The sequence below is a fragment of the Adiantum capillus-veneris genome, chromosome 26 (assembly GCF_014529385.1).
Source record: "Adiantum capillus-veneris isolate H3 chromosome 26, ASM1452938v2, whole genome shotgun sequence".
In the NCBI taxonomy this organism is placed as follows: Eukaryota; Viridiplantae; Streptophyta; class Polypodiopsida; order Polypodiales; family Pteridaceae; genus Adiantum; species Adiantum capillus-veneris.
In genome coordinates, this window is record NC_140956.1 from 48309007 (window position 1) to 48335234 (window position 26228).

The 26228-nt window shown below is 45.7% G+C and overlaps 1 protein-coding gene across 4 annotated transcripts in view; it reads right to left on the reverse strand.

Moving 5' to 3' along the window:
* Positions 1-26228, reverse strand: part of LOC147423391 (uncharacterized) — a 114230-nt gene that overhangs the window by 75034 nt on the left and 12968 nt on the right. For 2 of the 4 annotated variants that reach the window (XM_086501800.1, XM_086501801.1), the window contains exons 2-3: positions 15036-15120; positions 14670-14921 (exon numbers count right to left, since the gene is read on the reverse strand). In XM_086501800.1, the coding sequence (XP_086357926.1) occupies positions 14670-14911 (242 nt within the window). In that variant the 5' untranslated portion in view covers positions 14912-14921; positions 15036-15120. Of the gene's footprint in view, positions 1-14669; positions 14927-15035; positions 15121-26228 lie in introns of all 4 variants that reach the window. The other 2 variants (XM_086501797.1, XM_086501798.1) reach the window with 1 other exon arrangement.

Here is a 26228-nt window from a genome sequence, read left to right on the forward strand (position 1 = left end):
TCAGCCTCGGAGATTCTTGAAGAAGGTGGACCTACGTCCATAGAAGAAGTGGAAGCATTGAAGGAGCTCAGATGACTTTGTCGCTTTCGGCGTGGCCCAAAGAAGAAAGCATTGTAGACCTTTATGAAGTTCAAGTATCGGATGACCCACGCATCAGAGTGGGCCGGCGAAGAGTCCTTTCGAGGATTTCGGATGTTGTTGGCGATCTCCCTCGACACCATACAGTTCGGTACCAGTACCTCACTTTGAAAAGGAGGGGATGTCACGTGACACATCCAACCTTGTGTGTCCGTGGACAAGCTACAGTATGACCAGGGTTCAGTTCAGTCAAGTCAGTCTAAGAATAGGAAGTGATCTGGCACTTTTGTGAGTCTGTTCGCAGACCGTGCATGTCCAGACACTTAGATTAGATGCATACCCTCTGGTTGCACACAGCATGATCATCAGATTTCCATCAGAACCCATTAAGAGCATTTTTAAGTGCATAGACCTATTTTCCCTATTTTTAACATTTTTCACTTATTATTTTTAGGTGACTTTTGTTGGGAACTAGGTAGGGCAATTTTGCTAAGCAAGTATATCAAGAAACCTAGCACTAGCACTTTCTGGTAAAAGAGGCAGCAGGAACCCGGTGTTCATCAGGCAACTTCTCAGTAAGATCCCCCCCCCCCCCCCCCCCCCCCCCCCCCCACCCCCCCCCCCCCCCCCCCCCCCCCCCCCCCCCCCCCCCCCCCCCCCCCCCCCCCCCCCCCCCGACAACTCTAGCGTTTTCACTCACCAGAAGGCCTAGCGTTTCGCATTAGATCAGCCAGCGTTTTTGCACTTACAGATTCCCGGTGACAGTAGACAGCAAATCAGCCCTAGCGCTAGCACTTTATGGTAGAAGAGGCAACAGGAGCATTGCTCAACAGGCACCTTCTCAAGCAAGACCAACCTCAAGAAACCCTGGCGATTTCAGCCACAGATCCTCATGCATGCTAGCGCTTTGGACCACCTCAGGCCAGCATTTCAGCAAGGGATTTCAGCAAGCAAAAGACTCAGCATTTCAGCGTTTTTGAACCAGCCATTTAGCTTTTTTTAGCGTCTACAATCCAGCGGTTTTCAGCCCTGCATTGGCGTTTTTGCAGCAGCATCTCAGCACCATTAGGACAGCATTCCCAGCAGAAAATCAGCGACAAGACAGCCAGCCTAGACCAGCGTTTTGGAAGGACAACATCAGCGTTTTTAGGGACAGCATCAGCGTTTTTCAAGGGCTGCAAAAGCGGCATTTATAGTCAGTAATACCAGCGCTTGGAGATAGCCACATGGCCATTTTCAATCAACCGCATAGGCCATAGCAGCAGATAGAAGTCGTCGTCGTCAACGTCGTCTTCGAAGCATTCAGTTTTCGGCCATAGTCTCGTCCTCATCGTCACCACCATCAACCTCGACATAGCAACCATTTAGACTCATTGCATCAGCCATTGTACTAGATTGTGCAATCAATAGTAGACCACTCTCGCCATCAAGAGTGGGGCCCTTGGAGGAGGGTTTGACAACTTCCCGGTGTCGTATTCTCTTCTCTCTCTATCTCTAAGTCTCAGCACCTTCATTCACCTATTCACTTTCGTAAGAAAAAGGAACCTTGAGCACAATGCGGAGCACTCATCTTGAGCAAAGTTCAACATTCACTTCCGCTGCACCTTACAATGTCATTATCCAAAATAGCAAAGGGGGATTGTCCTCTAGGTGATGCATATACTGACGTACTAGGAGGAAAGTAACGGATAGCAATGTAGAGGTATCTGTCCGTCTCTGCCCTGAGCCAACCATGTACCTAGCATGTTCATCCTTGCGCGTTGTATATATTAATGGCTGCAACTCCTCCCTGAATAGAATTGCCACTCCCCTTGAGCCTCGTCCTCGATGCTCCGATTTGGTCTCTTGTCTGTAGGCTGTCTCCCATCTATATCCGCTCACCTATGGCATGGATTGCCCAGGGGCTTGATGCGTCTCAGAGTAGAAAATGATATCTCTCTCCGTGAAGCTATCCTCAAAGGCCCCTACATCAAGATGGAGTGACCCAGTACAATTCCAAATTGCCATCTTTAGTGAGAGACGAACACTAAAACACTAGGGAGAAAGGAAATAAATTTGAGGTTGATTCAGGATTGAGACGAGATACGGCGGGGTTGGTGGGTTCAGATGAAATCTCTCATCGGTCGCTGTCGGATCTCATCAACCTCTTCCATGGTCAGTACTCTGGTTGGGCGTCTTGCATGTCGAGCTAGAGTGATCTCTATCTTCTGTTGCAGCCTTCGTAAGTGGTGGGAGACCCCCCGAGGTCGTGGGCGTCTAGGTCTGCCTAGCTCAGTGGCTCGGTCAAGCAATGTACCTCTAGTATGGGTGGGCTCTAAGATCTGTTGTAATGACTACTACTCTGGCTCTCCCCTGGCTGGTGTAAAAGAAATCTATGATTCGTCTCTGAGACTGGCTTTCCCCTGATGTCCTCAGCAAGCTCTCCCTAAGTTTGCGCAGCTCTAGCAAGAACAATCAGAGACATCTCTCGTCCTTGTATCTCATGACTCTAGAAAAAGGTCGAAAACCTTCTCTAAGCAAGCAGTGGTAGCGGCCGCGTATCTCATAGTACGTCGGGCAACATGTGTAGTGCAGCTCTATCTTTGGCTCTAAGTTACATAGGTGACATATCCTGGCCCTACTGGCACCCCTCGAAATCAGCCAGTCTCGATCTGGAGCTGATGTGAGGATGTGCGTATATGCCCGATAGTTTTTCTTTGGTCGCACTAGGCGGCAAAAGATAATCCGTGACAGACTATGTGTGGAAATACCCATGAGCACTTCCCTCTGTAATTTGATCCTTGTCTCTCTACACTCCTCATCATATCAACTGTTCTGGGGCATGCTCCCATATCGTCTCCGTGTAGGCTGGCTGTGGGGGTATGCCTCTGATGCTGCATCATGGAGCGTCTTTGTTAGTATCTGAGTGAGTTTATCTAGTGGCCATCCCGGCTCCTCGGTGCATAGCTACCTGTATATCTCATCCATATACACAGAATCCATCTCCCTCATGAAGGTATACCGAGTGTGTGTGGGGACCTCTCCTAGTGGAGCTGTGTTGAATTGAAGTCTGAAACGTCAGGGTGAAAGACAAGATAGCATGATCAACTGCTACTCCAACTGGCCTAGTGCCCACCATGAAATTCTAAGAGAATGGAATGAGACCTGGCTGGGCCATAACATAATCCATTGTCCTGGCACCATGTCGGTGTGGAAAGCAAGTAAAACCTCCAGCTGTCGAGAATCTTTGTAGGCCATTCAAAATGGCCAATCTATGCGCGGTTCCCATATCTATCAAGTATCTGCCATACTCAATGCCTTACGTGTAAGGCCCGCACACGTCTCCTTTGCTCCTCTTCTAGTGTCAAGTTGATGAGGGTTGATGTGGGGGTGGGGGTTATTTCCTTGCCTTTTCCTTTCTTGACAATCTCGATCCATTTTTCAGCCTTTTCTGCTTTTTTTTGGGTCTTTGTGATGACATCTACCCACGAGGTCGTCATTTCTTTTTGTTGCTCCCCACCTTCTTTGATGGCCTGCACTTGTTCCGTAATCGTGTTAAGCTCTTCAATTACTGAGGGTTGAAGCTCTCCCTCTTCGAGGACATTCTGCGATCGCACCTCTGCAAGCTCTTTCTTGAGTAGTGCGATTTCCTCATCTTGGGCCTTCACGCGATCCTCGAGTGTATGTTTCTTGTGATGCCACGTGCGCCTCGAGTACGTTAATAGTACCTAGGAGGTGGCGATTGATCTTGCTGATGGACTCGCTCAATTCTTCTTTGCATTTTTGGATGGCATCCTCCCATCCTTGCCATTCTGCTTTCTCATGATTGAAAGTCCGCAACAAGAGAGGGAGAGCGGTATAGAAGTGAAAAAGAGTTTTTTTCTTTTTCCCTCTCTCTCCTCTCTCTACACGTGCAAGCTCTTTCTCTCTCTACGCTGTTTTCTCTCTCTCTCTCTCTTCTCTCTCCTCTCTCTCTCTCTCTCTCTCTCTCTCTCTCTCTCTCTCTCCCCCTCTACGCGTGCAAGCCTTTTCTCTATCTACGCTCTCGGATTATCTCTCTACGTCTTCTCTCTCTACGCTTTCCAACTCTCTCTCATCGCTTGAAATCCCATCTCGCTAAGCCTAAACCTTCTTCTCTCTCTTTGCTGGAAAACCCTTCTCTCTGCGTTGGAAAAAGTTCCCCACCTTCTCTCTCTACGGAACGCCCACGTGTATGTGTGGGTGTGTGTGGTGTGGGGAGGGGGGGGGGGGGGGGGGGGGGGGGGGGGGGGGGGAAGGGTGTGCAGGGGGAGCGCGAGGGCAAGGCAGCAGGGGGCTGGCGAAAGGGGGGGCAGCGAGGGCACAGGAGCCGGGCAGGTCTACGGGCACAGCGCACGGCACAGAGCAAGGAGCAGGAGGAGCGCGCGCGCCAGCAGACAACGGGGATAGGCAGCGGTGCGCGAGCAGGTAGCGGGGCCGGAGCTGCCAACGCGGGGGGAGGGTGGAGAGAGAGAAATGAAATGAAATGAAATGTTATATTTATTATTAACGTCTTCAAAAGGCGATAGTGACCTATGAGACCAGAAAGTTACAAGGTGGTGGATCTGATACAAAGTCAGAGTAACAAAATAACAACAGTACAAAACAAAGATATATACTATGGGATCCTAGATTGGTCGATGTGAAGTAAGCAAAAAACTAAGCAAAAATGGGCGGCTTGCTGAGATAGCTGAATCACAAGAGATCTAGCATCGGTCGTTGGCGGATCTCATCAATCTCCTCCATGGTTAGTAGTCTGACCGGGCGTCCTGTATGCCTGGCCAGAGTGCTCCAAATCTTCTGACGTAGCCTCCGTCGATGCTGTGTAGTCCTCCGCAGTCGTGGGCGCCTGGATTTCCCCAGTTCAGTCTCTCGGTCAATCAGTGTGCCTCTGGTGTGAGACGAGGGGGAGCTTTGCTGTGGGAGAGGCTCTTACAGCTGTCCCTTGTCTGCTCTGAAGAAGTCTGTGATCCGTCTTTGAGACTGGCTAGCCTCGCCACTCATCAGGCTATCTCTGTGTCTGCGCAGCTCGAGCAAGAACAAACCCAGGCATCTCTGATCCTCGTATCCCATGACTCTTGAGAGTGGTCCAAAACCCTCTCTGAACAAGCAATGGAAGCGGCCTCGTATCTCGTAGTAGGCGGGGCAGCGGCATGTATAATGCAGCTCTGTCTCAAGCTCCATGTCACAGAAGGGGCATGTCCTGGCCTTTGCTGGTACTCCGCTGTATCTCCCAGTCTCAATCCGCAGCTGGTGAGAAGATGTGCGTAACTGGCCAATAGCACATCGTATCCCATGAGACAAGTGGGTGTCCATGTATCTGGGTCTCGTCACAAAACCATCTTCCGTAAGCTGGAGAAGGTGGTCTCTGTAGAAAGCCATCTTCGTGCCCAATTCCTATGCTGGTTGTATCCATGTCCTCCTGGTGTCTAGCTGGGTCAGGTCTTGGCGGATGAGCTTGGTGATCTCTGACTGTGTAAGAGTGAGAGATGGTGCATCCAATGAGTACTGGAATGGTTGCAGCCTGTCTATGCTGAACCCATGCGCCTGAAACCATGATGCCATTTCCTCATACCAGCATGTTGTATCTCCTTGTATGTTGTATCTCCTTGTATGGCTAACTGTCGAGAGGACTCAAGTGCTATGCGAGCATATCTGTCTCTAGGAAGTTCCCATGTGCGGTTTATGAAGGAGACTGATATGGTGAATGCCTCCACCACTAGTGGGGGGGCCGCTACCTTTGCTGGGATAATGGCCCGTGGTACTGATGGCTTGGCTCTAATGAGCCGCGAGATCATAGAGACGAGAGGTTTCTCCATGTTCCCCCATCCGTCTGTGCGACCCGGCCTCCCGTGGTGATCCAATGAAGCTTCCCATATCTCAGCTCCATAGAGCAATGCTAAAGCCACCAAAGTGCCAAAGAGCCAGAGTTTCGTCCGGGGCTCCTGAAACTGAACCTGCGAACACATCTTCTCTAATCTACCCAGTGCTGCATGGGTTCTAGTCAGTCCGGTCTCTGCTGCTCTTCTGAGTGAGAATGCAGGTCCACTCAAAACCACTCCAAGGTAAGTGTAAGCGTTTGTGTACTCCACAGTCTCCTGGCCGTATGTGAATGTAGGTGCTGACGTCCTGATCCAGTGTGGGGTGGTATTAAACACCATAACCTTGGTTTTACCAAGGTTGACAAACAAACCACTTTCGTGGGCAAACCTATGCAAAGCATCCAGTTGACGTTGCATTCCCTCTGGAGATTCGGAGATCAACACTACATCATCAACATATAACAAAAGTGGAATCCATGTCCCTGCCAATTGTGCACATCTATCACCATCGCTCTCAATATAGTCAGAAACCTCATCCACATACATACCGAAAAGAGTAGGAGAGAGCGGGCAACCCTGCTTCACCCCAAATAATGGAGTGAACCGCTGTAGAAAGTCCCTCAAGGGTGCGTACATGCCCTACTACTGATCTGTACAATGCCATGATCCCCCAAATGAGCTCTGTGGGTACTCCCATTTCCTGTAATTTGCGCATCAATCTAGCTCTGGGTACTGTGTCAAAAGCTTTGCGGAAGTCCACAAAGCTACAATAGATCCGTCTCCCATGAGATCTGCCTTCCTCGATGATGGCCCTGAGTGTCAAGCTATTGATAGGATGAGGACTGGGAGAGCATATGATCATGATGGCTTAGTTGCTAAGCATTTCATGCATGCCAAAGACCTACTAGCAGAGCTTCTAGCAGTTATGTTTAACCGTGCCATGTGTGAGGGCCTATCGGACACTTGGAGCCTATCTACGATCGTACCTATCTTCAAGTCAGGAGACCCCATGGAGCCTGGGAATTATCGCACTATCATGATTGGACACACACTGGCACGGTTGTATGCATCCATTCTTGAGCAACAACTGAGTAGATGGGCAGAGAAGGAAGGAATGTGTGCAGCTGGGCAGGCAGGGTTCAGGAGAGGCGGTGAAAAAAGCACATGTGTGTAGGCATGGATCCGGGGGGTTGGGGAGGGCGGCAGTCCAGGTACTGTGTTCAAAGATGATGCGTATTGACCCAGGTCTCTGTGGAGGAAATAGCGGTAGGGGGGGGGGGGGGGGAGGGGGGGGGGGGGGGGGGGGGCCTCATGAAAGAGCGGCCACGCCTCATGCGAGTCCTGACTCAAGAATAGCTGGTATAGATCCTGCTCGAGTCGAGCCAAAAAAGCCCTCTTCTTCCGCCGCACCACGCGTCGAAAGTCAATCTGTAAGTGACGTCTCCCAAAAGCACCTCCCTCTGAAGTCTGGCTCTAGTCTGGCGGCACTCCTCATCGTACCAGCTGTTCTGAGGCATGCTCGCTGATCGGCGGCTCTGCTCAGGCTGGGTGTGTGGGTATGCCTCTGCTGCTGCAACATGTAATGTCTGTGTCAGTATAGTAGTTAGCTCCTCCAGAGGTCGCCCCGGGTCCTCAGTGCATAGGCGTCTGTAGATCCCGTCCATGTATACAGAATCCATCTCCCGTGTGAAGGTGTAGCGAGTAGGGGCTGCTACCCGTGGCCTGTGTGCTACACAGAACTGGAAGGAGATGGTCATCGATACCAGAGCATGATCCACTGCCACCCCGACCGGTCTGGGCCCAACTATGAGATCCTGGATACTAGAGATGAGATTCGGCTATGCCATGACATAGTCCACTGTGTTGGCTCCATGTCTGTGTGGGAAGCATGTAAAACCTCCCGCAGCAGGAAATCTTTGTAGGCCATTCAAGATGGCCAATCCATGTGCGGTGCCCATGTCTATCAGGTGTCGCCCATACTCAGTATATTCTACATCGTGTGATAGTCTGGACAGGCCCATCTCTACAACATCTAGCTCTCTTAGCATCTCCTCTAAAGTATCATAAAACACTGCCTGGTGATGGGCAGTCCTAGCATTGAAGTCGCCTACGATGATAATGTCACCATCCCTAGAGAACTCCCATATGTCATCATTCAAAATAGAGAAAGGGGACTGTCCTCTGGGCGATGCATAAACTGATGTACTCGGGGAAAAGTAGCAAATAGCTAGGTAGAGATATCTGCCTGTCTCTGCTTTCAATCTCACCCACATGTACCTAACCTGCTCATCCCTACGGCCTATATGTATCAATGGCTGAAGATCCTCTCTAAATAACACTGCCACTCCCCCCAAGCCCCGTCCTCTGTGCTCTAAGCGTGTCTCCTGTCTGTAAGCTGTCTCCCACCTGTATCCACTGATGTGAGGCATGGATTGCCCAGGGGTCTTGTGTGTCTCAGAGTAAAAGATGATGTCTCTTCCAGTAAAGCTATCCTCAAAAGCACCCACATCAAGACGCATAGATCCATTATAGTTCCAGGCAGCCACTTTGAGTGTGGTCCCATAAGTCTCGCACCGTCATGTGGAGCATCGCTCTAGTATTACCACTTTTCCATCTCGGTAAAAGGCAATCTTGCCTTTTCCCCTTGCCGCTCTAATCTCCGGCATTACTTCCTGCATATGAGCGATCTGCGAGAGGGTGAGATCATCCTCGAGAAAGATGCCAGTCTCTTTAAGAGTTGGTCTTTTCTTCAAGAAGGACTTCTTCGCTTCCATGGAGGGAAAACGGAGGATGAGTTCTCTTTCTTTTGAGGTTTCGCCACTGCTTCCATTTTTCTTTTATGTTGCCCACTCTCATGCCCTTGTATAGTCGGCTCATGAACCCCCATCAAGGCTAGTGCTGTGAGTTTTTTATCTTCGTCCACTTTGCCCTTTGATCTTTAAGACCGCAAATTCTCACATGTAAAGCGCGCACCCGTCTTCTTTGCTCCTCCTCTAGTGTTATATTAATGATAGTGGGTGTGGACGTGGGCGTTATCTCCTTGCCTTTTCCTTTCTTGGCCACCTTGATCCATTTCTCGGCTTCATCCGCCTTCTGTTGAGTTTTGGTAAGAACATCCTCCCAAGAAGTCGTCATTTCTTTGAATTGCTCTTCTCCCTCTTTGATGACCCATACTTGCTCCTTGATCGTGTTGATTTCTTCGATTACTGAGGGTTGCAGTTCGCCCTCTTCCAGTGTGTTTCTTGATCATGCTTCGGCGAGATCTTTCTTGAGTGACGCAATCTCTTCATCTTGAGTCGTCACTCGGTCTTCCAGCGTATTTATCTTGCTCTCTTGGATCAGCACGCGTCCTTCGAGCATGTTTATTGTGCCCAAGAGATTGCGGTTCATCTTGGTAATGGTCTCCATCATTTCCTCTTTGCACTTTTGAATGGCATCCTCTAGGGGGTCAGCTTTATCGTTCAACTTCCTCATGCTTGATCGCCGTCCGAAAAAGAGTCACTAAACGCACGTGTGCACCCACACTAGCAGCGGGTACGGTAGTTGGGCGAGTGGGGGAACGCGAGGAGGTATGGCGAGTGAGAGGCAGCGATAGAGTACGGAAGAGAGAGAGAGAGAGAGAGAGAGAGAGAGAGAGAGAGAAATGAATTAAATGAAATGAAATGAAATGTAAGAAACTGGCCTACTCTATACTCGCTCTCTGTTCATTTTATTCATTACTTCCTGAGATACTCTTTGAGATTCCTTCTCTCACCTCTCAAGTGACGCTTCACTACCCTTACAAAAGGGGTGTTGGGATTCGAACCTCCGCCAACCCGACAAACACCCTACTAATCCTCCCGTAACCACTTCAGCGTCGAGGTGACCTTGCTCCCTTCGGCCTAGTGTATAAATGAAAAAAAACAAATCATGCCTTCGCATCTGCCCGTCGACTCTGGTTAATGCGTCAGTATACGCTTCCCTTCTCTGTCCCCTGCATGCTGCATTCGGGATACGCCTCCCTTTTGCGCTGCAATCATGACCTTTACGGTGCCACTCTTGCTTCTCTGCGCATCTGCCAAGATCCGCTCTGATTTTCTTTTTTGAATTTCGTAGCACCTACTAACCTCTTCAAAAGGCCAAAATGACCTATGAGACCAAAAGGTTACATGTGGTGAATCTAATACCAGGTCTGGGTACAAAAAGTACAAAGAACTGAAATAGTGGGTAGGGGTGGGGTGAAAGCTGATACAAAGGGGGGATACAAGGGGGGGGGGAGGGGGGGGGGGGGGGGGGGGGGGGGGGGGGGTGGTTTGCAATCTGCCTCAATGTCGAGAGGTCCCCCTCATCCTTGGGCGACGTAACCGCCCCAACTCTCTCGCCCGATCAAGCAGTATGCCTCTAGTGCTGCTATGTTCTGTGGATGTAGCAAGATCCCTTTGCCTCTCCCAACCACTCAGGGATTCCCTTTTGCCAGTATAAGGCTTAGCTTGGCATGCATATATTGATGATCACTTGGTAGGCCATTTTAGCAACATTATAGTATTGGCACAACAGGGGATCACGGATGAGTTCCTCACAAACTTTTTCACTCGGCTCTGGGCTAGCGACCAAGCTCTATAGATTACTGCCTTTCAACGGCTAGTCCAACGAAAAGGGACTGCTGTCACCGATTTGACCCATAGACAAAGACATGGCTAAATATCTGGAAGTGTTGAAAGCATTTGATATGTTTGCTGGAAATTTTGCAAGAATCGGTTGAGGAGATTCTGCTGCTTGTGAAGCTCCAAATACTTGACCTGTGCAAGGGGCCCAGAAGGAAGGAAACTGGCACAGCATGCACGGCGACTCATAGACTGGCAAAGAATGTAGAGAAAGAGGCAAGACTATTGGCGCCTAGCAACTAGTAGAGCATGCAGGCAGGTGGACACTTGGAAGGCACACGCATGGCACATGCAAGGCAGATGGACACTTGGATGGCCCATGCAACTCAATTCGAGTCCATGCAAGTTGACTGGAGTCCGTGCATGGCAGGTAGCAGTCCATGCAAGTCGACTGGAGTCCATGCAGGGCAGGTGGCAGTTCCAACGTGGCAAGTATCAGATGACCCTAGTGAGAGGCAATCATTGCATCGTAGGTGGCAGTTCCAGCATGGCAAGTACCAGACGACCCTAGTGAGAGACAGTCATTGCATGGCGGGTGACAATTCACGCTTGGCAAGTACCAGGCAACCCTAGTGAGGGGCAGTTCAAGCATGGCAGGTACCAGGCAACCCTAGTAAGGGGTAGTGCTTGCATGGCAGGTACATGGTAGCCCCAAAAGTTCCATTTTCAGCCAAGGCGACCACACACACAGATGAAGTATTCACCACTTGTCCAAAACAGCCCATTAGAGCCTCAGTTAGCAGAGAAAAGTGCAGACGTTTAGCACATCTGCTTTGAATAAACACACACATACAATCTCTATTTAAAGGGCTGATTTAGCCAATTGTAGAGGTCTTCTAGCGCACTCTCTCGGTCTCCTCTCACAGAAGCAAGGCGCCATCTCTCATGAGAATTGTATTGTACATTTTGACCTAGATAAAACAAATACCAAAAGGCGCACCTTTGCAAGGGTCAGGACAGTGTAGGGGAGAAATTCCGCCTCTCCATTTCTCCCGATCCCATCTCTATCTCTCAATCTCTCTATCTGTCCTAATTACTCTCTCATATATCTCCATTATCAAAATGCTGAATTTCTGATTGTCAAAGCTGAAAATTACTGTTTATGATGTCCTGCACTGCCTGGGTAGTAGGCCAGCCGGTTACAACAGCAGTGGGAGTCTGGCTTGCACACAGTGGACACCCCTCGGTTTTGCCCTAGTTGTGGGCATCCTCTAGAGACCCAGAGACACTACTTGCTGGATTTTGCACAACTTATTTGACCAAGGGTTCTCCGGGTGATAGCGTCCCTTTTTCCAAAGATGCCTTTCACTTGGGGAGCGGTAGCATGGTCAATCTATCCAGGACCAACACTTGGATATGAGATAGAGCACGACAGCTTAGGGATCAGGCTCCTGGCAGCACGACCTCAGCAATGCCAGTCAATGCCTAATTTCTCGACAGCAACTTGGACACAGGGGAGAGACTCCAGATTGGTGCTGATCAGTAGCCTAAGGCTATGGTTCGTATAGCAGGCCCACTGCTGCAGAGGGGGGATGCTCAAACCATAATGTGATTGAGCATGTAAGGGTTTGAACCCAGGCGCGCACGTTCAGAAATGCATGAACCACTAAGCCAAGCCGTCACGGTGCTGAGCTTCTGTCTAAGAACGGTTATATTTCTGAGTGTTTAAACAGGGGGTTTAAACCATTGCGCCCACTTGGGGGGGGGCTCTATGTATACGGGCGCCCCGGGTACCGGTAGCGCCACGTATGCATAGAGTCTGATATCTAGATCGGGCCGATATACACACGCCACGGCCAGTATGACAAAATACAAGGTAGCCTTGATAGAGCAAAGAGACAACGCCAGGCTTTCATACGGCCGTGGTGGCCAGGGACTTCCTTCAAAATGGGCCAAGGTATCCAGTGGCACTATCGGCCGCCTGGGTGGCTCTTCCCCCCTCCCTTTTATTGATTTAGCAGTTGTATATTTATTTTTTCAACATAGGAGTCTCCATTTTTCTCTTGTATAGTGTACCCTCTTGCTAGGGGAGACGCAGCCCATTGGACAGTTTCAAAAAACTAATAGAAGGATTTTTCACACAAAAACAGGGCCGGGTTTGTAGGCTGGCACATGTCTAGTACCCCTTGTTGCTCAGCTAATTGTGACCAAACACCAAGGATGTAAAGTGTTCCTTAAAATTCTTCAAGATCGGGTGTCTGATAAGCCTAGTTCCCCTACATGACAATTAAAATACTACCCTTCAACATGATTAGTGTGCGCATGGCGGGTAAAGGAAGCCCAAAGATGAACAAATGGAACACTGGTAGGAACAGCATACAATGATGACTTTGAAAACATTAAATGGCGCAGCCACATGTCACTGACAAGAACAGAATTTGCCACCATCACTGGCAGGATGCTAGTGGAGAGCCTTTGAGGCTAGGTCAGCACAAACTCGACTCAAGGGGGTGCAGCTGGGTGGTATGCTGTTGTTGTACGTGCTCACCTCACCTGGAAGGCATGCAGCTGGGCAGTATGGGATGCATTACTTTTGTAGTTACTCACGTACATCCTTGGATGCTACTCCAGCTAAGGGGTGTTGCTGAATTGTGGCTGGTTTTTCCAGCGCATATCCATAGGGGGGTCCACGTAGCGGGGAGATCATCTCACAGTTCTATGAGCTGACAAAGGAATGGAGCAAAAAGAAAAACAATTCTTGGTGGAAAAATACTTGATAAAGACCATATTAAGGAATACTCTAGTGGTGAGTGGCTTGCCAACAGAGAGACATTTGAGGATGCAAATAGGGATTATATCTTTTGCACAACTTGCAATGAAGCGGAGTTTTCAAGCGTTTACTGACTACCAAGTGGGACACGGCATATGAAATCGCTAGTCGCATGTATGGGGTGCGGTGTTGCATGTTCTTATAGCAACTTTTGACACCTCGCTGGAGATGTTAAGGTAAAGCACCATATTCCCTTTAAACTGTTTAGATTGCAAATGCCTTGCAGTTTTGGTTGACTTGGGTTGCTTTTGTCTTTAATGAAACTAGTGCCACACAAGTTCACCTGTTACGAATTCACAGTATCTTACTCGATCAGAAATTGTCTTAGGTCAAGGAGAACATGTTTACATTTTGGTAACGTGAACCTTGGCTCTTGGCAATCAAGGCTACTTGGTTTCATACAATTAGCCTCAAGTTTTTTTCTGGTAATTATGGACAACATACCTCTGCGCCGTGATGGATTTTGTCAATTGTCTAAGCCATGCATGGTTGATTCCCTCTGAACTATCCAGTAACCATTCTACCTCTCCATCCATTAACCTATTTTGAGCATTGTACTTCCTACAATTGGGAGTGTTGGTTACTTTACACTCTACTTGGAGTGGGAGACCCTCTATATCGTAGCTTAGACCCACTAACTTCGTCACTTTGCATGTTCATTTGGCTATATTAAATCTTTCATAGTACACATACTCATATAGTTGTATGGTGAACTACCTTGGTATCTAATGATTGATTGTGCTTCTTGAGTGAGTGTCTCTCTCTCCCTCTATTTCCAGCACGTTCCAATACATTCCTTTACCACAAAAAGGAAGAATAATAAACTTTCCAAAGTGCCATTTCTCACTTGAGTAATCTTTCTTACTCAATCAATTCAGCATTGTGATATTGACATTGGTGGCCAGTAGTTTCTCATAGTAAAGCATCATCCATATCTTGTTATATGAAGAAGAAAAATTTGAAACATGCACGACAGGCTTGTCCAATGAATGTGTGACTACAAGATTGCACAAAGCATCACTACATGCGCTGTCGACAAAATATGTAAACTTTACAGGTCACCTTGTAGGAACCAAGACTCAGATTACTAAAGCGAGTGAATTGCTCTTCCTGGTCTAAATCAATATATTACCTATCCCACAAATATCACGGTGTCCTCCCAAGGTTTTTGAAGACATGAAGGAATGAAGCCAGAACAAGACCCTGTTATAGGAATTATTCTTTAAAACATAGTTTTTATCCACCAAAAATAGGTGTCACTACATGTAAAGGAGCATCTATCTCAGCATAATGCACCACAAATGCAAGCAGTAAAACTATAATATGCATATTTCAGGATAATAAAAGTTGAAGCCTTACTTGGAAGAATACGACAGGTGAGACATTTGAGACCCCACAGATTGCCTCCTAGACCTATAAGAGGATGCACGAGAGCCAGCAAATGAGGCTGCAGCTGCATCAGCACGAGCCTTTGCCAAGTTAAATGGATTTCCTGATATTGAAGCTTGTGCACCGAGAGGCAAAGACAACCCTAACATTGAAGGCCTTAAGGTTGGCTTTGCCTCTCTCATCCACGGAGGCATGTCTCTTTCTTCAGCCATGCTTGTTACTCTTTCCTTGCAATCAAAAAAGGGATCATTACCAAACAGAAAAAGTATGAATGCTTTTAGTGTTTACTTTCCCTTGACTTATGAATCCATTAAAATGCCATAAAACAAAAAATACCTTATTTGCAATAAATTTCACAATTTGGCATTAAGTGCACCTGGAACAAACTTTGCTAACTGCAGAAACTTGGACATAAATGTACCTGCAGACAAGTAAACTAACTCTTATCTTGCCAAAGACATGACAGTAATTATCAAAAGTTTGGATAATCTGGTAAACTTACTACCAACAATGAATTTGGCACAGGCACAAGACTCGAGTAGTAAGTTGGATGTAAGAAGTAGTAAACTTACCATCACTTGCACAAGAAGTAGTAGTGAGCTCACTACCGCTACTTCGCATTAACTACAAAAAGATTCAAAAGCAAACTCCTCATTGTGCCAAAAACACTTCAAAAGAGGCTATATAGAGCCATGCATTTCTCTTTGCTTCCCTCACCCTTGTCTTCTTTGCCTTTGATATTTGCGTCCCTTTGTCCAAGTCGTTTTAAAATGCCATCTCTCACAACAAGTAATTCCTTGGTATATTAAACCAGCTGGTCTAATATGGGTTTACTCCTTTAACATAGTTGGCATTGATACTTTGCCTTAGAGTATGTGTCCTTAAAATGTAAAATGAGTGAGACAACTTTGAACTTTCTTAAAAATACAACATGCACTTGTTCGAGTGTGTGTGACACGGAAATCTACCCCCACATGCGCACGCGCATGAGGTTGAATAGAGGTACAAAGGCCTCCATGTCAGCTTCATGAGCTACATTGATTGATGATAAGGTCACCATTATTGTTATCTATAAAACCGAAACGAGCTGTATATACCTAGATGAATCTGGGATAAGCCCAGATTCACCCTTAAAGGAAAGTGCAAGGTATAGAATCATGGTAGTCACCCAAAAGACAATATAACCATCAACTCCATCATTCATAGTATTGACTAAATACCATGACATCCCCACTAACATCATCAGTGCCCAATAGTGGGTGTAGAACTAGGTACTAACATATGCTCCCAACACAACACACACACACACACACATGAGCATACATCAACACAAAGTTCAATGTACTGAGTTTCTGTCATGACTCCAGAGATCAAGGGCAGACTCAACCATAATGAAGCCTAGCACTAAAAGAAGTATTAAATTGGAAAAATTAGCACAAAAATGAGGTAGTTGATAGGGCATATGCACCACAAAAGATAGAAAGAATTAGCACAGTATCAACTGGTCATAACTCGGACGAAAACTCCACAATGTGAAGTTTGCATGTCCGCTATACGACTAAAAAATATACCTAGATGAATCAAGGATAAGCCCAGATTCACCCTTAAAGTAAAGTGCAAGGTATAGTGTTATAGACTTGGACACCCAAGTCGAGAACTTGACACGACACACGAGAGAATCATTGAAAATACTTCACAACTTTATCACACTTTAAAATTTCGGACTCAGATTGGGCTGGTTGTTTTGACACGCGAGTGTCCACAAGTGGTTTTTGTTTCAAGCTTGGCAGTTCATGTATATCATGGTTGAGCAAGAAGCAACCTACTGTGGCCACTTCGAGTTGTGAGGCTGAGTACAGGACAGTCTTCACAGCTACGGTTGAGTGTGTATGGCTCAGACGCCTTATGGCTGATTTGTGTGTTGGACAGGACACTGCCAACACTATCTACACTGACAGTCAGAGCGCATTGGCAGTTGCAAGGAACCCAGTTTTTCATGCTCGTACAAAGCACATTGAGGTGCATTACCACTATGTCAGGGAGAGGCTCTCAACAGGAGAGATCAGCTTGGCTTATGTGCCAACACATGACAACCTTGGAGATATTTTCACAAAGGCATTGTCTCGTGAGAAGCTCGAAGCTTTCCGCAAAGCTTTGGGCTTACTCCCCTTGGTGGACTGATCATGTCCTCAGGGCATGGCACTTCCCTTTAGTCATGTGCCAGCTCTCGTTCACCGCATCACTCCAGGGGGGTTTTGTTACCATATACATGTGGTAGTGATGTGTGTGAACACACTAGGACTGCCGGGGCATTTTTTCCCTCTTTAGGAGGTTTTTTCCCCCGTGCATTGTATATACGCCTATCGCTCTAGGGCTATCTATCTTTCCATTGCACACTAACACACTCTCTATTGTGTGCCTTGAGCTTTCTTCGTCTTCTCCAAGCTGTGTGCGTTTCTTTGCAACCCTAATTCCAACAAAATGTTGTAGTTGCAACTGCATGAATAGGGTCTGTAAGCTGGTCATGGGGATCCACATCTGTTACAATCTAGAGATCTCAGACGTTTAGACATTATCTGTGTTCCTAGAAAGCTGGCATGTGGAATAAGAACTGCTCTTTTGAGTGTCCATAGGCTGGGTAGTACGGCAGAAGTCTTGTAAAGGAAGGGCACCTGGTGCCAACAAAAAAGAATAGACTGAACAGACTTAGACGCTTCAAAACAACTGAACTGAAAGAGATTTGTTGCACACGATACACGGAGTGGCGGAGTTCCTCCCCAAGAGAGCACTGGCCCCAAACGATGGAGCCCGTTTTGGTATTTCTTTATATTGCTTCAACACAGTACAAGATCTGTGGCTCTTGCTCTGCTTTTGCTCCCGCTAGAATGCCAAAGAAGAAGCCCACACACTCAATTTAAAGGCCCTTGACCTGTACAAAAGAATCCCACATGAAAAGCATCAATATAAAAGCTAATGGGTCTAGAAGCATGCGCCAGAGTGCTGTCCATACAGTTGCTACCATGTCATTGCTGTTAGCGCAGATCGCGGAAATCCGTACAGCTGTCAACGCTTTTTGCGGGCGTCCGTACAACAGCCACGTCATCTGCCTCTTACGCAATTTCTAGTGTGTGCCCTTCTCCTTTATTTTGGGCCCCGTTGGATGGGGTTCTGAAAGTTGGGAGGTTAAGGATTAATATCCTAACCCATTGGGCCACTCGACAAGGATCTGTAAGTTGGTGAAGACTTTCGTCTTCTTCTGCTTCTGCTAGGGTTTAGGCCCCTTGGACGGGATCTGTAGGCTGGCTAGGGTTAGGGTTAGGGTTAGGGTTAGGGTTAGGGCTAGGGTGCCCAACCCTGTAGGTCTTCAATGGCTTGACACTTAGCAGTTTGTGACATTCTTTCTTCTTGAAAGAAGAGTAATAGTCTGTGCTTACATCTGCAAAATAACTCAAGTCAGCTCGAAAATTTACGAGTGTCATTCGGTTTTCTCATTCTATATCAAAGCTCTTGATATTCTAGCGTAGAAGCTAATGCTCCAGATTGCGAAGGATCCACAGTATGCCAAATTTTTGACTCGACACCCGATCGATGAAGTGCATATTCTATGGCAGAAAGCGATTGATTCCGCACTAAAGTCCACCCTCAAGAAACCTCTTGTGCCACGGATGTTTACTGAAGACTTTTGATGACGTTGTCGAAAGACGAGTCAACCAACTTTTGGGGGCGAAGAAGCAACTGAAGAAACGCAACAAGGGAACAAACTACCTTGGCTATTTGGGTCGTTAATCTTCGTTTGCGAATACAAGAAAACTAAAGAAGCATGTACGCTTCAAGGGATTGTCTAGTTCGTCCTCATCTTCTTCAGACAATTCGGATAGCTCTTCCTCTTCTTATTCGAGTGATGAGGACAGAAAGGGCAAGAAACGACGAAAGAACTTTAGACATGGAAAGAACAAGAAGAAGGCCAAGAAAAGCAGATCCCAACAATTTTCTGACAGTTTTGATGATGATTCATCCTCTTCTGAGAGTTTGGACTCAGATGACTAGATGTTCTACTCTAAGAGGAAGCACTTTTATAGAGCCAATCAATATGACTTTCTTGAAGATAAGAGCAAGAAGACCAAAATGTTCGAGGAGGGTGGACAGACAATAAATTTTGAAAGCTTTTCAGGTTTTTGAGATGAGCACAATGCCCTCGCTTTTATTCAACAATTTGACATAGCCTTTTCTCGAGGGTGCTACACAAAGCACTCCGAGATTAGAAGGGCAGAATCCTATTTGAAAGGAAATACACGGACATGGTGGTCCACTCTTTTGTTAAGAAAGCAGCACCAACAAAGTGGCTAAAGTTCAAGAGACTTTTTATTTCTTCATGGCTCACTCAAGAATACGAACAAAATGTGATTACCGCCTGGAATCATCTTCGGATGGTAAAGGCAGATACCCTGGATACTTATTGTGAAAGATTTTGGGATGGTTTTCTACCTGCTTCATCCTTCAAGAAGATCAGTTTCAAGCCACAACTCGAGCGATTCTTCTGTGGAGTGGACTACCCAAAGAGATATACCTTGCACTTTCCTTCAAGGGTGATTCATCTAGGTTTATTTTTTAGTCGTATAGCGAACATGCAAACTTTACATTGTGAAGTTTTCGTCCAAGTTACGACTAGTTGATATTGTGCTATTTCTTTCTATCTTTTGTGGTGCGTATGCCCTATCAACTACCTCATTTTTGTGTTTATTTTTCCGATTTAATGCTTCTTTTAGTGCTAGGCTTCATTATGGCTGAGTCTGCCCTTGATCTCCGGAGTCATGACAGAAACTCAATACGCTGAAATTTGTGTTGATGTATGCTTATGTGTGTGTGCGTGTGGTGTGTGTTGTGTTGGGGAGCGTATGTTAGTAGTACCTAGTTCTACACCCACTATTGGGCACTGACGATGTTAGTGGGGATGTCGTAGTATTTAGTCAATACTATGCATGATGGAGCTGATGGTTATATTGTTTTGTGGGTGACTACCATGGGGCTATACCTTGCACTTTCCTTCAGGGTGAATCTGGGCTTATCTTGGATTCATCTTGGTATATTAGTTAGTCGTATAGCGGACATGCAAACTTCACATTGTGAAGTTTTCGTCCTATCAGTTACGACAAGTTGTTATTGTGCTAATTCTTTCTTTATATCTTTTGTGGCTATTGGGCACTGACGATGTTAGTGGGGATGTCGTAGTATTTAGTCAATACTATGCATGATGGAGATGATGGTTATATTGTCTTGTGGGTGACTACCATGGGGCTATACCTTGCACTTTCCTTCAGGGTGAATCTGGGCTTATCTTGGATTCATCTGGGTGAATCTGGGCTTATCTTGGTATATTAGTTAGTCGTATAGCGGACATGCAAACTTCACATTGTGAAGTTTTCGTCCTATCAGTTACGACGAGTTGTTATTGTGCTAATTCTTTCTTTATATCTTTTGTGGTGCGTATGCCCTATTAACTACCTCATTTTTGTGTTAATTTTTTTGATTTAATGCTTCTTTTAGTGCTAGGCTTAATTATGGGTGAGTCTGCCCTTAATCTCCAGAGTCATGACAGAAACTCAATACGCTGAACTGTGTTGATATATGCTCATCTGTGTGTGTGCGTGTGGTGTGTGTTGTGTTGAGGAGCATATGTTAGTACCTAGTTCTAAACCCACTATTGGGCACTGACAACGTTAGTGGGGATGTCGTGGTATTTAGTCAATACTATGCATGATGGAGCTGATGGTTATATTGTCTTGTGGGTGACTACCATGGGGCTATACCTTGCACTTTCCTTGAAGGGTGAATCTGGGCTTATCCTGGATTCATCTAGGTATACCCAAAGAGATACGAGACTACTGCCTGTTACAAAAATCTGAATCTATACAACAGTTGATGGGACATGCTAAGCAAGGCTTTGCTATGCATTCGGGTAACTTGACTTATCCATCAGATCAACCTTCAACAACGGATGACAGAAGCAGACGAAAGAAAGATACACGACCCTGACTCAGAGAGGAACAAAAAGACGAATATCTGTCACAAGACGGGCACCACGTGCCAATAGAAAAGAACACGCTGAACAGACTTTTTAGCACTTCAATAACAATTGAACTGAAAGAGAGAGACGACACGCAACACGGAGTGGCGAAATTCCACCCCAGAGAGTATTGGCCCGAAACCTTGGCGCCCCTTTCGGTATTTCTTTGTAATGGAATTAGCCTATTTAGTTTGAGAGTAGCGGAAATTAATGAGCGTACTTTTGAGAAATGACTTTGTGAGCATAGCGGGTGAACATAATTGAATATAGCAACATAATCATAGCAATTAGTTAACTTGGCATGAACAATACTTTTGCAAGAGAGAGAATTTAGAGAACATGACAACAGTTGAGGACCGGATTTATGTGGAGCCGGTCCCCCCTCCAATAGGCATTTGTATTATGATTTCTCCCATTAAGAGAGACTTGTTACAATACAATCTTTGTGTTCCTTGTGACCTAGGTGATGCAATGAAGATGGAAAGCTTCATGCATCACAAACATAACATAAACTTGAAGAAAGCTTTAACTATCCCAAGCCTAAGTCCCAAGACCTCAAACACCTTCGAAGGTGGAGAGAGCTAGCAGGGAATGAGGGTAGGGAAGAGGAAGAAGAAACATTTTGTAGGAGAAAGAATTAGTTCCTCACTTATCATAACTCTTGTTGCTAGCATAGATAATAGCATAGTAATGAAGAAGAAGGAGATGCCAAGCTTAAGCATTGAAGCATGGCTCTTGGTTGGATTTGCACACCATATCCAAGAGTGTTGGTGTAGGCTCTCAACCTCTACTTACTTGCAGAAAAAGAGGGAGCTCTTGCACTTTGCATAGCACACAATGAGAGTGTTTGTGAGTGTGTGTGGGTGAGTATACCCCCTAAGCAACCCCCTAGCTTGCTTGGGTCGACCCCCCCCTTGTAGCTCATGCTTAAAGCTCATTGGACCCCTCCAGACCTAGCCAATCACAAGCAAGAGGCATTACAAGCAGCAAGGGTAGCCTTGAGACAAGTGTCCCCCTTTCCCCTTTGAGAGAGAGGGCTAGATAAATGCTAAATCAATTAATTAAATCTCCTAAATTATTATTGGACCCCTTGGGTGGCCAACCAATAGGCTTCAGGCACACCATGAGGCCAACATGAGGAGGAACTTAAAGAGTGTCCCTCTTGCTTTCTTTGTACCATGCGTGCCTTGTGTGAGTGTGTGGGTGTTCTCTCTCATCCCCCCTCATGTAGGGCTCGCCCCCTCCTTGTAGGGATTGAATATTTGACTTTTTGACACCTCAAGCCCCTCATACATAGGCCCAGTTCCCACCACAAGCTTGGCCGTTAAGCACTTTAAGCTTGGGCTAGGTTTTCACCTTAAGTGCAACCCTAGCACCTCAAGCATCTCAAGCACCTCAATCATCAAGCACCTCAAGCACCTTAGTCATCAAGCATGACAAGCAGGACAAGCACCTCGAGCTCGGTCGGGTTCCCGCGCCTCAAGGTCAACCCTAGCTTACCTAAGGTCAAAGGACTTTTACACACATTATTGGAGGTCTTCAGTGAAGCTAACCCTAAGGTCTTATGCTCCATTGGTTAACCTTGCTCTTTGATAGACCATCTCTCATTTGGGCCTCTTTACCATTTGCCCCATGTTGAGATAGATCTATAAGCACATGTCTATATCTTAACGCTTGTTCCCGTTTATTCTCCCACATTAAGTGATCAGTTTAATATGAGAGAATCATTTGGGTTGGTTAGATATTAGATATTAGATTTTATGAGATTACCTCTCTCTTGAAATCATAGTCGTCCTCAACTATGAGGTAGAAGAGATAAAGCCTTAGTCATTAGTCAATTTTACCTAGCGGGCAGAGGATCCCTTTTTACCCTACGACATCTTTCCAAGATGGATGACTAATCCATTTGGTGCTTGGGAGACATAGCTGCCGCAAGCATGTCTGCTCTTTAGTTCATTTCATTCTCCCAAAGTAAAGTGACAAATTCTACTTGGTGTTTGAGAGACGTCATCATCACAAACATGATTCTAAGCATGCATAATAGTTAAATTTGTGCACAATTAAAAAGAGGACTAGTTTTATAAGACAAAAACATGAGTCATTTAAAAGAAATTTGTACATTTGCTTACTCTAATGTAGCATTGTAAGCATTGACAAGGTTCATACTATCCTTAAGCTGTATTCCTTGCATCCATTTAGCATCTTCAAAAGGATAATTTTTGAACTTAATAAGATACTGTCAGATAATCTTACCATGTCGTAGTACCTTGTCTTCATGCCGAAGGATAGCTTCGGGTTGTAGCACCTCTTCTTGGTTTCAACTTCGGGAGGGTCTTCAATAATTGGTTCAGTTGGTGGCTCTCCTTTGTAGGGCTTAAGTAGGCTTACATGAAAGGCATTGTGTATGAGCCAATGGTTGGGCAAGTTGAGTTGATAAGCCGTCTCATTGATGGGCTTCAAGATTTGGAAAGGACCATAGTATCTTTTTGCTAGTTTAGCATAATACTTTTGATGGCCCGTAAGATTTTTGCCCGTCGTTTGCCTTGATCGAGCCTTAGGAAACTTGAGTAAGACCCAATCATTTTTTTTGAACATTAAGGCTCTTCTGTGCTTATCAGTAGCAGCTTTTTGCCTTTGTTGAGAGATGGATATAGCCTCCTTAATCTTTTGAAAAGATTCTTGTAGGTCATGGCTATACTCGTCGGCGGCGAAGATCTTCCCATGTACTTTGAGTAGCAAGGGACTTTTAGGTCTTCCCTCAATGATCTCAAAGGGTGCTTTTCCCGTAGAAGTATGTACAGTATTATTGTCGGCATACTCTACAAGAGGTAAGTACTTTTCCCATTGTGAGCGTTGATCTACTTCGGTAACATAAGTCTTGAGTAGATCGAGTATCGTAAGATTGGCTATCTCACTTTGGCCATCCGTTTGTGGGTGATAGGCCGAAGAGAAATTCAATTTTGTTCCTAGATTTTCAAAGAGACCTTTCCAGAAATTACTGGTCATTCTAGGATCTCTATCTGACACGATGGATGTGGGTAATCCATGGTGCTTGAAAATCTAAGATATGAAGAGAGTTGCCATTTGATGTGCCTTAATAGTCTTTTTGACAGGAATAAAATGTGCTTGCTTGCTAAACCTGTCAACTATTGTCCATATTCCTGTATTCCCATGGATAAACTTGGATAATCCAAAGATGAAATCCATGGATATACTCTCCCATGGTGAATTTGGGATAGCCAATGACTGGAGTAATCCAGGTTGCTTCCCTCTATCATACTTAGTCTTTTGGCATACTACACATTTTGAAACATACTCTTGTATGTCCACTTTCATGGTAGGCCAATAGAAGTACGTCTCTACTCCTCGGAGAGTAGGTTGAATACCTCTATGCCCCACATATGGAGGAGCATGGGATTCATACATAACTTTCTCATGAAAGGAATGGGTAACACATAGCCTATTGCCGTGGAGAAGATAACCATCTTGCAAGGTGAATGGTTCCTCTTTCTTCCCCAAAGCAAGGGCTGACATTATGTCTCTAAAGTCAGGGTCAGTAGCATACTCATCTATCATAGAGGATAGATCATTGTGAGTAGCTATAGACACCGCATTAACTTTGGGTCGTCGTGAAAGTGCATCGGCCACTTGATTGTGCTTACCAGCTATGTGAGCAATATGGAAATTAAATTGCGAAAGAAAATTTACCCACCTCATTTGTTTGTCGGAAAGCTTGGTTTGCGTCATGAAATACTTGAGACTTTGGTGGTCGGTTCGTAGGATAAATGGAGTCCCCAATAGGTAGTGCTTCCATGTGTCTAGGGCATGTAGAACAGCTAAAAGCTCTTTCTCATAAATGCCCAAGACTCGTTCATCAATATTGAGCCTTCGTCTCTCATATGCTATGGCATGCCCTTCTTGAAGCAAAACTGCTCCAAGGCAATCACCACAAGCATCACATTGGACCTCAAATGGCTTTGAGAGATCCGGAAGCACGAGGACTGGTTGAGAAGTAAACTTCTCTTTGAGATTTTCAAAAGCATTTTGCTCCTTAGCAGTCCATACAAACTTAACGTTCTTCTTAGTTAAGTCGTGTAGTGGTCCTGCTACTTGAGAGAATTTTGCTATGCAGCGTCTATAGTATGCGCACATATCAACAAAGCTTCTTAGCTCATGTAGATTTCTTGGGTTAGGCCATGCTTTTATTACCTCCAACTTTGATGGATCCATTCAAATACCATCTTTAGAGATAATATGACCTAGGTATTGAATCTCTTGAAGGAAGAATTTGCTTTTCTTTTGGTTGAGAAAAAGCTTATTCTCCCTCAATGCTTGAAAAATCACTTGGAGATGTTACTTATGTTCCTCCAAAGACTTGGAGTAGATAATGATATCATCAAAGAACACTCCAGTGAATTTGCGGTATGGTCTAAAAATTTTCTCCATCAAACGATTGAACGTAGCTGGTGCATTGGTCAAGCCAAAAGGCATGACTAGATATTCATAAAGACCAAACGTTGTGCGAAACGCGGTCTTTAAGATATCTTCATCCACTATCCTTATTTGATGATAGCCACTCTTAAGGTCAATCCTACTGAAGTAGGTAGAGCCTTGTAGCTTATCAAACAGATCTTCTACCCGAGGTACGGGAAATCTGTTTTTGATAGTGATATGGTTTAGTAAGTCCACACACATACGGTATGTACCATCTTTCTTTTGTACTAGAAGGACTAGAGAACAAAAGGGAGAGGAACTAGGCCTCACCATCCCTTTGTCTACCAACTCTTGTACTTTCCTCATGATCTCCTCTTGTTGAGCTTGTGAGACTCGATAAGGAGGCTTGTTAGGTGGTGAGCTTCCAGGAAGGAGCTCAATGCGATGGTCATCATCCCCTCGTTTTGGAGGTAAGTCCATAGGGATATCATCGATGAACACATCTTGGAATCCTTTTAGAAAATTAGACAAGTCTAACTCTTCTTGATTCCTACCATTTACATTTGATGAAACATAAGTATCTTTTAGTTTGAGAGTAGCGGAAATTAATGAGCGTACTTTCATGGGAGCATCATCATTAGCACCTTCATGTGCAAAATGAAAGCTATCAATGTTCATTCTACTCTCTTGATTATTGTCAGCCATGTTAACAAAATTTATGTATGTACTTAGTGTATGCTTTGGCAATTAAAAACCTTAGTTGCCACTCCTGTTAGCCTTTGAAAATCGGCTCTTAAGTATCTACACCCACGGCTCGAAGTGGTTAATTATAGAGCGTAGAGGAGTAGGTCTAACATAGCAGAGTTGCCAAGGGCTAGCTCCTTTCGGACTTCTTATGGCTCAATAATGGTAAAGCCGTAGGCAAGTTTAAAAACACTCCATTATTAAGTCCAAAGCTCTCGAGGTGTGCACCATCCCCCACATAGTGGGCTCAACAAAACCGATAATAGATCCCAGTTCCACTTACCCTA